This window comes from Tetrao urogallus (genome assembly GCF_951394365.1).
Source record: "Tetrao urogallus genome assembly, chromosome: 19".
Classification (NCBI taxonomy): Eukaryota; Metazoa; Chordata; class Aves; order Galliformes; family Phasianidae; genus Tetrao; species Tetrao urogallus.
The window spans coordinates 5,809,584-5,825,851 of NC_136832.1; the positions used below are offsets into that span (position 1 = coordinate 5,809,584).

General features: G+C 56.2%; 1 protein-coding gene across 1 annotated transcript; it reads left to right on the top strand.

Annotated features, from left to right (window-relative positions):
• Positions 1 to 1,603: 1,603 nt before the first annotated feature.
• Positions 1,604 to 15,687, top strand: PRRX2 (paired related homeobox 2; the record flags this gene model as incomplete). The annotated part of the gene is made up of 4 exons (XM_079544919.1): positions 1,604 to 1,847; positions 14,621 to 14,805; positions 14,925 to 15,103; positions 15,552 to 15,687. 4 exons carry the CDS (start codon positions 1,604 to 1,606, stop codon positions 15,685 to 15,687), a joined length of 744 nt encoding a protein of 247 aa, XP_079401045.1.
• Between the last annotated feature and the right edge of the window lie 581 nt (positions 15,688 to 16,268).

Sequence of the window (16,268 nt, forward strand, 5' to 3'; positions counted from 1 at the left end):
CGTTACAAAAAATAATAATATGTATATATATAAATAAAAAGGTCGTATTTCACCCAAAAATATATCGGCCGTCCGAGGGCCTGAGGAAGTGCGAACCCGAGGGGGTTTTGCTGGTGATTATTCCCTCCTTTTAATTATTTAATGCTGCGGATGGAATGAAAGACATCGGCTCTGGACAAGCAGATGGGGCGGGGGGGAGGTGTTGGCCACGGGGCTGCCCTCCAGCAGAAGCCATTGTCACATTGATGGTGGGACCCCGCGCTCCGGGGCCGCGTTGTTCCTCCTGCGGCATCACCTCCGTGCTGGGAAGAGATGGTTTTAGTGGGGCTGAGAGGATATACGACCGAGGGTGCCGGTGCCACCATCCCTGCGGTCACACAGCCGAGGGGACGCCGGGGCTGCAGCCTTGCAACGCAACCCCGGGGCCAAACACTGGGGCCAATAAACGTCAATAGCGGGAGGGGGGTGGGGGGCTGGGCACCCTGGGAGCCTCGCACACACACAGCGGATTCGCAGACTGCCAAAATTTGCCTTCAGCCGCAATCTGCGGAGCTCCGGGAAGCCGCTGCCTTGTCAGGAAGATCAGATTTGGCAGCGGCGGATTGCATCGAAATGCGCGCCCCTCTCTGCTCCAAGGGAAAGAGCGCAAGGAAAGCTTTCGGCCAATGTTAAAACAGCTCCTCCGGGGGCCGGGATGGGTGGGAAAGGGTTCTGCGAGCTCGGAAATTGCGCGTGGAGCAGATAGAGGCGGTGAGAGGGGGGACGCGGGGTGTGGGATGGGGGGATGCGGGGATCCGAGGAGCGGTGCTCAGCCCCCCGCCGCTGCCCATCGCCCCGCAGCCGGACACGCCGCCTCCTCCGTCCCTACGTACGCACACATCGACACACACACACCTCTAAATATCGAATTTTTAAAGAGGAAAACCTCCTTTTTCCCCTGCCCGGTGGCTGGTTTTCATTAGGGAGGTTTCTCTCTCTAACCCCAAGGGAAGCAGCCTATGAGTTTGTAACTGCGGTGCAGGACGTAATTATCTCATTAAGGGGAGAGAGCCAGGCTGCTCCCAGCGGAGCTGACCTCGCTCCGGGGTTGATGGGGGCCCGGAGGGTGGGATGTAGGTGGAGGGGTGGGCCCGGAGGGTCACCATTTGGGGTGACCCGTTCGCAGCCCCATTTGGAGTCGGGGAAGCGCGGCACTCCCCACGGAGCGCAGCCACTTACACTTGTTGAGAGAAGCACTTAAAGCGGGGCTGGAGGGGGGGGATGCGCAGGGGGTGATTCCCCCCCACCCCGGGGGTCGTTGTACCGGGGGGCGAGGGGCCGCCCCGCTCGGTGTAGGGGCGTTTGTTTGAACAGCTCCAGAGCAAAGAGCAGGGAAAGAAAGTTTGGGCTGGGAGCGTGGTTTTTTCCCCAGACGTCAGCACAAGGCGGAACAGGGGCTGGGGAGGGAGCCGGACTCGCAGGGCAGCCGGGATTTTTATTTTTTATTTTTTTAATTATTATTATTATTATTTTATTATTATTGGGTGGGGATCGGAGAAGGGGAAGGGGCCGGGGAGCGGCCCGGCACCTCGGGGTGGGCTGCGGGCCGGTGGGGGTGGGAGACATGGACTCGCCGCCAGCCTTCGCCATGGACAAACCGTTCGCCCCCAGCACCGTGCGCGTTCCGGAGCCGCCCGAAAACCCTCAGAGCCGGAAAAACTTCAGCGTGAGCCATCTCCTCGACCTGGAGGAGGTGGCTGCCGGGATGAACGGGGCCCCCCCCGCCGGCCCCCCACCCTCCGCCGGCGGTAAGGCCATGCCGGAGCCGTCGGGAGGCAGCAGCGGCAGCGAGGCGGCACCCCAGGACGGTGAGTACGGACGTCCAGGGATGGGCCCCCCTCTACCCGCAGTCTCGGGGTGTGGGGTGGCCCCGCTGCCCCCCCTCCCACCCCCCCACCCCCCGGGCCGGGCTGAACGCAGGGGACAAAGGGGCGCAGGGTCCCCCCGACGTGGGATGGGGGCTGCTGTGGGGGCACCGACCCCGTGGGTTGTGGGGGTGGATTTGGGATATCTGTGGGATCGGAACCGCCGGAACACCGAAAGCACCCGACGGGCGGGACGGGGGGACGCGGGCACCGCATCGGCCGCCTCCCCGCCGCCACAGGGACAGGACGGTGCCGAGCTCCCGGTACGTCCCGGGGCTGCTTGGCCCTCTCGGCGCTCCCCGCCCCTGTTCTCGGGCTCCGAGAGCGGAGGCGGCTCGGTGGGACCGGTGGAAATGAAAGCTGCGGGTCCCCGCCGCTGGCACCGGGACACCGGCACGGAGCTGCCTTTGTCCGAGCGCTCCCCTCGGGGCGGATAGGAGCCTGGTTGGGGACGGGCAGTGCCCCGGTGCTCCGGGTTTCGCTGCGTTCGGTCCCGGCACTTTTAGAAAGGGACAAACCCGCTTCACCCGGCTGCATCCCGGCTCCGGAGCGAGAAGGTTGGCGCCGACCCTGCGGCAAAGCCCCGCTCCGGGGGCACCTGGAGGCTCCCAAGAGCTCCCTCGGGTTGTAGGGTGGTGGAAGGGAGGAGGGGGTGGAGGTGCAGACCCTCTGCCTGCCCCCAGCTCGGACCCGGGACCCCCAAACCTGCCTTGGACTGGGATTTGGGCCCCATCTCCGGGACGCTGTTGGCTGTGCCGTGGGCCTGACCCGGTGCAGAGGGATGCTGCAGCCCCAGAGCTGCAGTGAGGGGATCCCAGGGGGAGTACGATGGTCCTTGTGTCCCCTCCAGCACTCCCACGTTGTGATTTGGGTCAGAAGAATCCTTTTCCCAACCACATCTTATTCCCAGCACAACCAGAACCCCAACTCTGCCCCCTGCTTGGGATACTGATGGCTGGGCGCCAATTTCGGGACTGGCAGCTGAGATTTTTGGTGTTGTTTCCCATCCTTCCTCCCCTTCCCTTGGGTTTTGTTTGCACTTCCCGCATCGCCTTTGGGACTGTGGGGCTGTGAATGGGACTGTACAATTGAAGGGGGGGGGGGGGCTGCATGCAGCACGGCATAGTTTGGCTTTTTGGAAATCTGGCAGATCCTTCCAAGGCCATTTTTTACCCCTAAAAGCCCATTCCTCATGGGACAGAGGCCTTTTGGGGTTTGGCATCACTGGACGATATTCCCCTCTGGCACCTGTTGCTGTGAAGTTACGGGGATGAAGACACTGTGAGCATCTGGGATGCACCAACAACACAGTCAGGAGTGGAAGCGTTTCTTGTGACCCCAAATGGAGATGCCTGAGCGATGGGAACTGCAAGCAGCCTGCAGGAGGATGAACGAGGAAATGGAGCAAGAAAACCCATGTTGGTGCAAGCCTCAGGTTGTGGGACCCACTGCCCAGAGTCTGGGATGCAGTTTCCTAAACCAAGACAAGGATCATAAATACCACACAGCATTTGCATCTGCGACGCTCCTGGCATCAGTGTGACGACAACAGAGGAGCGTAACATTCTCTGTTACGGGCATCCTCAAGTGAAGGCATTTTCCCTCATCTTCCTCTCCACCATCACATCTTTTTCCCCTCTCAGATGCAGGCCAAGAGCTGCACTGCTCGGCAGTGGAAGGAGTGCCAAAGAGGCAGTGGGGGATCATCCTTGTCCCCATCCTCATCCCCATCCTGTCCCCATCCTCATCCTCATCATCCCCCAGAGTGGTGCAGCATCCCATCAAACTCTTCCACACAACTTCTGAGGTCTTGAAAGCTTGTTCACCTCCTTTCATTAGACTAACAAATAATGTGTAACGCGAAACATCTGTTAACAACAGCCCTTAATGTTCTCAAGATGATAAAGCAGGAGGGTAATTTTAGCCAGCGGGCCTTGACTGATGGCTTTTCAAACAATGAACTTGCTTTTGGTGCTGCCTGGGGGTGGGAGTGGAGCTGGGCACTGTCTCAGATGGGTGCTTTGGGACTGTGCTGTTTTGGCTGCTCCCATAAGGGATGGGAATGGGTGATGGGATGGGGTGAGGGGGCCAGACCTGGGCAGAGTGGATCATTCCCCATCCCATCACCTGAGTGCAGAGGGGAGAAATCGCCCTTGGTCCCTCTGTGCAGTGAGAGGAGATGGTGCACCTGATGATGATATGGTGAATTGGTTCTAATGTCATGAATGAGGGCAGGTGAGAAGGTAAACTGAAGTGAGGACCTGATGAAAGTGGAACGTGGCAAGGGATTGTTTCTGAGGTCAGGGGGGGGTGGTTGCTTCCAGCAGCCCACTGGGATGCTTTTCTGCTGGGCTTTTCCTGCCTTCCAAAATGCTGCTTGTGGAGTCCCAATGTGGGGACACCTCAGCTGTGCCCACCAGATGATGCTGATGCCCAGTAAGGGCTGGGGCTGCCAGCACCCCATTTCATCCCCAGAGCTGAGAAGAGGCTGTCAGGCAGCCAGGCTGGGCTGTAGGATTTACATCACCCACAGTCCCGTGCTGCTCCCCAAAACAGCATCGTCTGTGAGTGCCTGTCTGCATTGACCACACGTGGCAGAGCCACGGTGGAACTGAAGGGGGGCTGAGGGATAAGGGCTCCTCGGTCCTTGTATGGCCATGCTGGGTGGCACACAGATCTGGGACAGGAGCAAGCCTTGCACGGCCGTGATGCCCACAGATGGAGTGTCACCATCGCTGTCCCCATTGCCTGCTTGGGGACATTGCCCACACCACGCAGGGATGGATGCACACCCCGGGACAGCTCACTTCTGTGCAGGGGGATGCTGTCTGTGCCCAGTGCCCAAGCCCAGCGCTCACCCAATGCTGCAGCACCCATCGCGCGTATTGATTGATTAATTGATCATTGATGAATACCCTGCAATTAATCCAGGCGGGCTCCGCTGTCAGGGATCTCCCGCCCCATTTGTTTGCACTTAATGTAGGGCTGGTGACATGTGAGGGGCTGGGAGCCTGACGTGTCCCAGTGCAGTGACTGATGAGTTCCAGCCGCTCCGGGGAGCCGAGTGCATCCCTGTCAAAGAAATGAAGGGCTCTGGGGAAGGACCCACCTTAACCCTGACCCCCAGCCTGAGACATAGACCCTACAGTGAGGCTTCCCCTCCTCAAATGGGGACCGTCCACCATCATCACCCCACATTGCTGCCATGGGACCTGCTGCCCTAGGGGTGGGCTGGGGCTGGTGCCCAGGTGACCACGGAAAACCACAGACAGGCAGGAGTGATTCTTTTCCAATGGGACAAGCAGGACAAGAGGCTGAGGTTGGGCTGATTTAGGTCAGAGCCTGTAGAAAGAACCCAGAAACAGCACAAACGGCTGCCAGGTGTGGGCAAAGAGGGATCCCATGTCTAAATGGGGTTTCTGTCAGGGGAACACCCCAGCACCAAACTTCCTCCATCCTCTGTCCCCAAAAGATGCCATGGGCTCACTGTCACACTCCCCCCTACATGGCAGGGGATGCTCCTTGCCCTGGGCTGCATTCAGGCTCTAGCAGACCAGCAACACCTGGGCTCTAATTTGGGTCAATTTGCACACAGATTGGCTGAATACCCCCATAGGGGTTGCAGGACACCCCCTGCAGCGTGTGCCTGGAGGGAGAAAAATACTACACCAAGTGCCTGGCTCGGCCAGGAAAGTCCCATTACCCTCCCCCTCCCAGTTCTCAGAGCAGTGATTTTTCTCTCTCTGGAGCAGTGATGCTCATAGGAACGGGGTTGAAAACCTTTTGTGGTGCTGTGAAGGGGACGGGGGGTGCAGTGGGGATGTGGGGGTTTGCCCCGCTCCATCGGGAGCCCCTGCAGCCCCATGGGCACGGGGACACCTCGCTGCCCCCCGGCTGTTGTGTCTGCTGTGATCAGGAACAGCTCAGGGCGAGACTATTTCCCCTCTCCTTTCGGGCTGTTATTTCAGGGAACGGGGCTGATTCACGGGAAAAATATGAAATTTCGACTCCGCGTGGCCAAGATGGGCGAATTTCAACGAATCAGCATTTTAAGAGAGCCTGGGCGTGTGTCTGTAGCTGGGAGGCTGATGAAATGATTTAGGGCTTTGAGGCTGCCTCGTTAGGAACCCTTCCTCCCTCCCAGGGAGCGGGGCTGTCACCCCCTTCCCCAGAGCTGCTTTCCTCCGGCAGTGGGCAATTTCTTCACCCCCTCCCCATGTTGGGGCTGGGAAGTGATGGAGCTGAAGGGATGGGGCTGAGGGCAGGATGGGGCCAGCTGCTTTACTGTGGTGAAGTCCCCTGATTGGCATTGGGTCCCCATCTGCAGCTGGAAGGGTTTATCCTACAGGGGCGGGGGGGGGAAGCGGGGCTGGGATAGCATCATTGTGCTGTGGGGAAGCCCAGAGCATCCTTTAAAATGAGACAGGAGGGGTCAGGGAATGGGGATGGGAATGGATGTGGGTTTGTCATGGATCTCTTTGGTGCAGGGCACTGGTGGGCAGGGGTCCCCTGCATGGGGTCAGCACTGTCTGAGGAGGATAGGAATGGGAAACCCCATAGGAACGATCTTTCAAGGCAATTCCCAGTGCCCACAGAAGAGGGACACCCTCACATTTTTGGAGATATTTTTCTAAAGCCCCCACCCTTGATGCGTTCCCATCATTTCCCCACGCAGAGACCTTCCCTTCTCAGCACCCCTCTCTGGCCCAAGGGATCACCCAGTGTAAAGACTGCTGGGGAGCACTGGAGGGACACCAGAAAACCTGGAGGGGGAGAGGGGGTGAGGATCAAACCCTCCCGAGCAGTGTGGGGGAAAAAGAAGATGATGCGTTTGGGAACAGGGGGGAGGTTGGGGCTAAAGGGGACACTTTGGAGAGCACGTTGCCCCATCCCAGACTGGGGACACCTCTGGGGACACGAGGATGATGGAGCGCAGCCCCCACCCTGCAGCCCTTCTCTGGGTGATGCATGGCACCGGGAGGCTGCTAATTGAGCTGGAGGACTAACGAGGTGCCCCCCGTGCTGTGGAGAGAAGCCGTGGAGCTCCGCAGCCTTCAGAAAGCGGCAGCGGCAGCCGCCATCCCCCTCCCCTTCCCTCCTCTTCCCCCTTTGGAGCGGGTATAATAAAGCAGCTTTTCAGCTGCGGCTGCAGTGATAGATCAGGAAGAATTGTATGAGTCTATTAAAGTCTGTGCGTCTCCGAATGGAGACTGCGGCTAAGCCAGGCGCCAGGCGCTCGCATTGAACCAGATGTGCTCAGGCGCCGTCCTTTCCAGCCACTGCAGCTGAGAGGCTGCCGCCTTCACACGCGAGGAAACTGGCGTGCACATGGCAGGGGAGCGGGGGAGCACATGGCAGGAGGGGTGCGGGGGGGGGCACGGCCCTCCTGGCACAGCTCTGGGGCTGGGGGGGGATGCAGAAAGGTGGAGAGAGAGCATTGCTGCAGGGGTTGTGCCTCCCCGGGGCACGGTGGTGTCGGGGAGGGGGTTGAATTGCACCCAGAAGTGCAGAGCGTTGATGGTGAAGGGAGAGTTGCATTGAGTACCAGCTGTGCAAGTTATGGATTTGGGGGGGTTGCACTGTGCCCGGAGCTGTACGGGACATTGCAGTGTTCAGGGGGTGTTGCATTGCACCTGGGGCTGTGCAAAGTATTGATGGGGGGGTTGCATTGCACACAAGCTGTGCAGGGTGTTGCAATGTTGAGGGGGGAGTTGCATTGCACACAAGCTGTGCAGGGTGTTGCAATGTTGAGAGGGGAATTGCATTGCACACAAGCTGTGCAGGGCATTGCAGTGTTGGGGGGGGAGTTGCACTGCACATAAGCTGTGCAGGACATTGCATTATTATGATAGGGGGGAAGGGGGGGATGTTGTATTGCACCGTGAGCTGTGCAGAACATTGATGGGGAGGTTGTGGTGCACCGTGAGCCATGCAAGAGGACTGTGTTGCCCCCCAGGGGACACAGAGCATTGCAGGGCTGGGCTGGGCACCCCGAGCTGTGCAGGGCACTGTGACAGGGACAGCGATGTGGCAGTGCAGCCCCTGTGAGCAGGGAATGAATGGGGGGGTTCCTGCTGCACCCTGGAGCACATGGATCAGTGTGGCTGCGTGGCCGTTGCTATGGGACACCCATTCCCCTCCATTTTCAGTTTGGTAGCCACGTGTCTGTGATGTGGGGGTTGTAAAGACCTCAGGGGGAAATTTTAAATGAAGGAAAATAAAACCAGCCCCCCCCCCCAAAAAAAAAAAAAACCACCAACTCCCTGTTTTTGTTTAAATTAAAAGAGTCTGAAGTGTTTCTATTAGTATTAGAGGTTTATAAAACCGAAACAAATGTCAGAATGGAACCACCAGGCACCATCCCCTTCGTGCTCCAACCCCAACAAGTTGTGTGTCATAGTTTTCCATGGCTGTTCTGTACCGTGACATCATGCAGTCAGATCCCTATCGTGACAGATCATGCAGATCTGTCAAAGCCTTTGGGGGGGCACGTTGTGTTTTATGGGATTTGTGAGTGAGCACCCAGAGGTGGCTGAGCTGTGCCCTGCACCAATGCCAGCATGACCACACTGCACTTCTGGGTGGGTTCGGGGGGTCTGAGTGTGGCAGGGAGACAGAAGAGATGGCAGTGGTGAGATGGATAGAGGAATCTCAGCTCTGAGGTGCTGTGTGTGAGCAGGACCCCAATGCAGCCCCCCCTCATCCCCCAGCATCGTCCTACCTGCATCCAATGGGGCTGCGTGTCAACCCGCAAACAGTTAAATGGGTTTGGTCTGGGGGAAAGCAAAAAAAAAAAAAAAAGGAGAAAAAAAAAAAGGAGAAAAGATACGAGCCACTTATTAAAATGAATGTTTTACAATAAATTTGGCGAGGGGCCACCGACCTCAAATGAAAACCAGACCGAAGGACGGCAACGCTGCTCGCTGGAGAGGGTTTGTGTGATGAGTGTGTGCGTGCCCATGGGGTGCTCCTCAGAGTGGGGAGTGGGGACAGGGGCTCACAGCTACCGTCACACCACCCCAATGTATTGGTGACCCCATCCCGGGATGCTCCAGAGGTGGCTGTGGGCTGTAGGATGGGTTTGGGGCAGGTGGTTGGTGTTGGAATGGGGCTTTTGGTGGCATCTCCAGCTGGAAAACACCCATTTGGCTGCAGAAAGGTAAAGATGGGGGGAGTGGGTGCCAGGGTCTGGTGCTGGTGCCCCCAGCTGCCTGAGGGAGCGTCCCATGGGGCTGTCCCCTGGTCCCCATATGCTCTCTTCCTTCGATCTTGGCAATGACTCTGATGCAATTAGGGCTGTGCGCTAACCTGGAGGGCTGGTGTTGGGTTTCAGTGCCAGATGCCATCAGGGCGGCCTCTCTATGGGCTTTTGCTTATTAAATTTCAAGAAATCACCTTTTTTTTTTTTTTTTTTTTTTTTTTTTTTTAACATTTTTGCCGTGGGGGAGGAAGGCTGAGATTGCCATGCCAGGAGTCTCTGGCTGGGAGCCAGCCACTCCTGCTATGCAGCCCTGCCTGATTAGTTGTATGTCCTTAACACCATGTCACTCTCCCTGTACCTGGATGGGCACCTCCAGGGAGAAGCACTTTGCAGTCAGAGCTTTCAGCAGAGCTTTGCTATTGCAGGATGGTGAGGTCTGTCCCAGCATCACCCATCCCAGCATCACCCATCCCAGCACTGTCCATCCCCAAATCCCATCCCGCTGCAGCTCCGGTGCTCTCCCAGCCCTGTCCATTCCTGCATCCCCCACTTCCCAGGGCCTGAGCAGAGCATTTCCTCGTGCACTGCTCACACATCTGTTAGCTATCATGGTGCTGCCAGGCTCTGAGCTCAGCTATTTCAATGCGCGGCACCAATGGTGCTGGGAAGCAGCAAGGCTGCAGCTTGGCTGGGTGCTCTGTGTGTTCACGGTGCTCTTGTGGGCCCCCAAAGCCTCATGTCATGCTGCAGCTGATGGCTTCAGGGGAGGACATGGCACACGCAGCACTGAGCCCAAAGGATGCACATTCTGGGTTCCCTGTGTTGACGCCACCCTGCAGCCCTGCAGCCACATGGGATGGGGTTTTGTCCCCATGGTGGGCTTGTTCTGGTGAAGGGAAAGGCAAGATCAGGCCCTCAGCCTTGGGAAAACCCAACAAGCTCCATTCTGGTCCCCAAATGCTGGTGACCCACATGATTCCACCATGCTTCTTGCACTAAAGACAGGCTGTGCCAAAAAGCAGCTTCGTGCTGCACAGCAGCTGGCAGAAGGCTCCAAGCACAGCCCTGCAGGGATGCAGAATGATGCCAAGGACCCCCCCCCCCCAGTTCATTTGGGCATTTGGGCCACGATGGGTGCCCACACCATCCCCAGTGATGGGGGATGCTCCCAGAGCACCTCTGTACAGGATGCTGTCCAAACCCATCCATCTGCAGTGCTGGGTGGTTGCTGGCTGGTGCAGCGGCAGCCCCACGACCATAAAGCAGCCAGCTGCTGCCTGTCAGTGAGTGGAGCTAAGACCCTCCCGGGACGGCCTTGGCCTCTTTTTTGGTACGGGCTTTTTGCTGCTCCTTTATAACAGAGACACTTTTCCCCCAGCAAAACTGGCAGCCTGTAAAAACGTGTCAGCGTTTCAGTTTTTTCACAATTAATGAGGTGAAACATCCTCGGAAACATTTCGCTGTAATGTTTCTCCGGTAGCTGAGACTTACCCCTCTCTTAAATTTTTAACGTCCGCCACTTGATCCGAGAAAGTTTCCTTCGGACTCAGCACATTTGGACCCCCCCTGTCTCTCCTGCTCCCATTGAGCTTCTGGATTTCTGGGATACAGGGAGCTGGGGCTGGGCTGGAGGGACAGGGAGTGGCCGTGGGATGGGATGGGGCAGCAGGAGAGCCTCAAGGAGGTTGGCAGCCCCAGACCCCCGTCCCCATGCCCTTGGGATGCTCCTGAGGTGGGTTCGGATGATGCAGCAAAGGGTCCTGAGCAAAGGCTGCTTCTCACCTTCCTTGGGCTTTTGGAGGTGATTTGGGGATATCAGCACCAGCAGTGGGGTGGGTGCTTCCCATCTTTGCTCCTGTGCCCCACCAGGGGACAGACCCCATCCCTGCTGTGTCTCCATCCTCCGCCACGCTCATGGCCAAGCACAAAACCAACGCAACGTGCCCACACCTTCAGCCCGTGAGCTGTGGGGAAAACGGATCTGGAGCATGGGGAACCCCCGGGGGGTGGAAATTCCCAGGGCAGAGAGCTCTGCTCAACCCCATCACGACCTCATGGGCAGTGCTTCCAAGGAACCGGTTAATGGAGCACATGGAGCTCGCTGGACGTCATCGCTGGAGCACGCCTCGCTTCCCTGGAGTATATAAAGGGATGAAGGGAGTCCACATGTTTACCGAGAGAGACCATGGGAGAAACGAAAGACATTGTTTTTCCAAAGGATTTCTTGGCTGTAAAAGTCCTCCACCACCCTGCGGCTTCCCTGATGAAGGCCCAGCGTTAATTTGTTAAATCCACATCAAGTGCCCGGAGAACCAGTTGTTTATTTTTGCTAATTCAGCCGGCCGAGATCAAATTGGGGTTTTATTTGTTAAGGATAAACCTTAATTAATAAAAGCTATTTATTTGGTTAGAGCCGGCTGCAGCCTGAGGGTCAGATATGCCATGATCATTATTTCAAGTAAAACAAACCCAAAACGTCTCTCAACAGTTTGAAAAACGTAGAAACTTAGAGGGCTGAATTTATTTGTCTTAGGAAGAATTTACAGCTAATTCCCTCCAGGCTATTTCAACCCTTAAATTATACCCGAGAAGAAGAAAGAAGGAAGGAGAAAAAAAAAAAGCCAACACAAAAATGCCATTCCAGGAGGAGCAGGAAAGTAAATGGTACTGCAGATTGGATCATCTGGGGGGGGGGAGGTTGGAATTTCAGGCTTAAAGGTCTTTGGCAAACAAGTGGAACGTGCGAAATAATGCAACGGCAAAAAGCTGCATCCTGTATGGGGCTCTGGGGGTTGGCGATGGGAAATGGAAGATGTGAGCATCCCAGCGAGGTGGGGACGGCATCACTGGGTGCTGGAGGTTGGAAGTCAAAGCAGAGCTGGGGTGGAAATCCAGCGCCAGCATCTGTGCTGCAGTGCGCATCACCCACTTACAGCCCTCACCGGTGGCCGGTTTGGGGCTCCTGACACATCATTGCTATGGAAAACACAGGGAAAGAGGGCAAGAGCTGGAAAAGCGAGCTTGCTCCGTGCTCAGCTAAATCAACAAACCCTGACCCAGCAGCACTGGGGCCATTGGTTTTGCAAATGGTGCATGACCATGCGCTCCCCGCTCTGCTCTGCGGGGCTGTTCTCTGTGGTCTTGGTGTCCTGGGGGCTGGAACCATGGGACACGTCCCGCCAAGAGCCATGGGGCTGCTGAGCCCCCCCCATCCTTCCATCCCCAATGTCATCCTTCATTATTCAGTAACGTTATCCCTCCGTTTCCCCCTTTCCACTGCATTTGTTTTTCTCCCTTTGGCGGAAATTGTAATCAGTGGAAAGTAAATACACCAAAGGGAAAGCGGGAGTTGCTGAGACGTCCCCTCTGACCACTGCTTGGACAATCAAGCCAATGCCTCCACCACACTGCCATCAAACCCCCCCAAATTATAGCTGACAAATGCAAGGGTTTGGCTTTCACCAAAATCTTCCCCCAGCCACCTCAAGTAATGTTTTTTGGGGGCGAAAGCGACACGTTGTTGAGCTGTTTTTGACTTTGGGCAACTAAACGGCTCTTATTCTTGGAAACACATCAGGGTGCAGAAATGTTATTCCCCCGTGAAGGTTATGGTGAATTTGGCTGTGGTGAATTTTGCTCCCCTGGTGAGTAGCAGGGTGGTTTGTGATGCTCATCTCTGTAAATCTATCTTTTTTTTATCCTTTATGGAAGTGGTGACTGCCGCCAGCGAGGGCAGCATTTATCTGGTCCTGTGGTCCCATGGCTGGGAAGGGCTCCATGGTGGGGTTGATGGGGACAAGATGCGCGTTCATCACTGAGCCTCATCTCCAAGCACAGCAGAGGACGTGGGCATTTAAGGAGAGGAGATTTAAGAAATCCTAATTTCTTTCACCCATTTTAAGGCAGGCAAGAGAAGCCATCACTTATGGAAAAGTCATAAAATCACAGAGTCAGTCGGGTTGGAAAAGCCCTCACAGATCCCCATGCCCAGCCCACCCCCCCATGCCCACTGACACGTCCCGCAGTGCCACATCTCCACTGGAACACCTCCATGGACGGTGACCCCCAACCCCACGCCAGTCTGTGCCACTGCATCACCACTCTTTCTGGGCACAATTTTTCCCTACTATCCAACCTGAGCTTCAGATCCAACAGCCAGAATTTATACCAGGATGAAAATCAAATGGGGTTAATTAATTTTATTTATACATTTCATCGGATTCTGTTGAGGGCCGTTGGCTTCTAACCCCAGGGTTTTGACCCAAGCTTTGGTCCCATTCACTGCTGGATCCTGCTGATGGCGCCCAGCTCAGTCCCAGCCCTGGGAAGCTCTGGATCAACCACGGCTGGACTCCGTGTATTTTAATCCAGCGTCTCGTTCGCTCGCTGAGGAAAAACAGGACCAAAAAAGGAGTTTAACTAAAAGGGGCAACTGGAAAGCGGAGACGGGCAGAGCATTTGGAGCAGCAGAAACGAGAGCCGGAGGGAATCTGGGGAATTTTATTTGTGAGCCTTCACGCGGACTGCGGCAAAGAGCAGCCTGCATTCTCCCAGCTGGGAAAGAGGCCCCGAACCCGTGCGTATCTCAGGCACCAGCCCTCACCCTACCGAGAAGATCGTGTCCCATCTCGGGCTGCATGGGCCATTCCTGGCACAAAGAGACCGGAGGGTCTCTTGAGAACCTGATGGCAGAGGTTTTATGGTTATTCATAATTATAGGCCAAGATGATCTCGAAACGTCTAATTTCTTCCTGCTCGGTATTGCCTCGAAGAAGGAGAGTTAATATCCCATCCAGCAGATTTTGTTCCTTGCTCAAGAATCATCCCCAAATGCTGCACATCTATTTAATAACTACCAAGATAGTTTATTAGCAAGTATTTATTTCCTCTGCACACTCAGGGAGCAGTAATTCCTGCCATCGCGGCCTCTGCATGGATACAGAACAGAAAACCCCAATATAACCCTGCTATGAATCAGAGCGATGCCATAAAACTATTAACATCTCAAATAATTCCAAAATACTTTCCCACCAGTAGGTACAGATTGGATCCAGATGCTTTATTAATGGAAAAAAAATAATTACCCAGTACCTCCACGAGGAATACCAACAGCAAGATGTCTTTCCCGTGAAGGCAGGGATTGGGTATCAGTTCTTTTTCCCGTAAGTTTGCCTAAACTTGATGACCTTAGCGACAAAAAATCAGATTTATCTCAGCCTGGCAGAAAGCCCAAGGTTGATGTGGTGAAACCAACCTACGCCCTACACTTGGTGCTTCCGTAGGCAAGCAAAGGCAGAAATAAGCGTGGAGGAAGCAGAGCTCCCAGAGCCGTGGTTGTGTTTGCTCCTGGTGTGTGGATGAGGTTCGGTTCCACATGCTGCAGCTCCGCGGGTTGATGGGGATGGGAGATGTCTGAGATGTTTCATGGTTGAATTCGTTGCTGTCCGTGAAGACTGAATCTTTAGAAGCTGGGTTCTGCGGAGTCTCACGGGGCTTTTGCTGTGATTTCCCCCAGGTGAGAGCCTGAGCCCGAGCCGTGGAGTGGCCAAGAGGAAGAAGAAGCAGAGGAGGAACCGCACCACGTTCAACAGCAGCCAACTGCAGGCTCTGGAGAGGGTCTTTGAGCGGACGCATTACCCCGACGCCTTCGTGCGGGAGGAGCTGGCCAGGAGGGTGAACCTCAGCGAGGCGAGAGTCCAGGTGGGATAGACATCTCCACCTCCATCCCCACACAGCACCAGGGTCTGGGTGGTGGGAAGGACAACGGGGACATCTCCGCTCAACCCAGGCCTTGTTAACACCTCCCCTTCCCTTCTCAGGTTTGGTTTCAGAACCGGAGGGCCAAGTTTCGCCGTAACGAGAGGGCGATGTTGGCCAACAGATCGGCGTCGCTCCTCAAGTCCTACAGCCAGGAAGCTGCCATCGAGCAGCCCATGGCACCGCGGCCCACCGCGCTCAGCCCCGAGTACCTCTCGTGGAGCAGCTCCTCCCCGTACAGGTGGGTACAGGACGTGGGACCACCCCCATCTCCCTGGGAGCCCTGTGCTGTTGGTGGGGACGCAAAGAGCTTTGCAGGGCTAACAGAGTGAGAGGTGGGATGTCACTGGGGGCTACCTTGGGAACTCCTGCCAGCCCCCCCCAAAGCGTTTTCTGGATGGGAGGATGCCTGGTCCTCATGAGGGACCCTCTTGGCCTGCACTGACCCTTCCCACATCCTAACCCAAGAGGGGGAGCGGGACCCTTCCGTTCCCAGCTCTCCAAAAGCGGAGGGCATGGCTTCCTGGCACATACTTAGAGGGGTTCCCACATGCATACAGCCACATAAAAATGCTACAGAGCTCTTGTGGGAGACGCCCAAGAGGGAGCCGCCAACGCAGCCTGGGAAGCCAGCGGGATGTGTGGGCTCCCCATGGGCTGTGTCTCACCCCGCTCCGCTCCCCCCGCAGCACTGTGCCGTCCTACAGCTCCAGCGGGACCGCGACGCCCACCCAAGGGGTGAACATGGCCAACAGCATCGCCAGCCTGCGCCTCAAAGCCAAAGAGTTCAGCCTGCATCAGAACCAAGTGCCGACTGTGAACTGACCGGGGAAAATCCCCATGGCCTCATCCAGGACTCGACGTGGGGATCCTGTACTGATCGGCACCAACCCGCTGCCTGCCCCACGCACTGCTCGTCTGATGTCCCAGCACCTCTCCTCTCCTCTTCCCTCTTGAAGGTGGCGTCAAGTCCCAGTCTGAAGTGGCACATCGCTATAGCCACATATGGAGCAAACTTGGTTAGAAACTTGCTTTTCTGCACACCCTTATAATAAAGGCTATATATACACACACATACCCCCCACGCGCTCTTCGAGGACAAACAGACTTACCAAGCGAACAAGAATTTGCTTCCAAACATGGAAGGATCTTGGACTTTTGGATTTGACCAATTTGGGTATCTTGCCTGGAGAGCCAAAGAGTTATTGGGTCTTCTCCTCCCACAGGGACGGCACGCAGCGCTGGGACGATCGCGATGCTGCACGATGCCAATTTTTTGGGCCCCCCTTTATGCTGGGCCTTCACCTCCTCATGCACTGCCAGCCATGGGACTCAGTGGGACCATTGAAAGCCAACAGCTGCATCCTGGTGCCGTAAACTGGGGGGGGAACACATCGCCGCGCCCC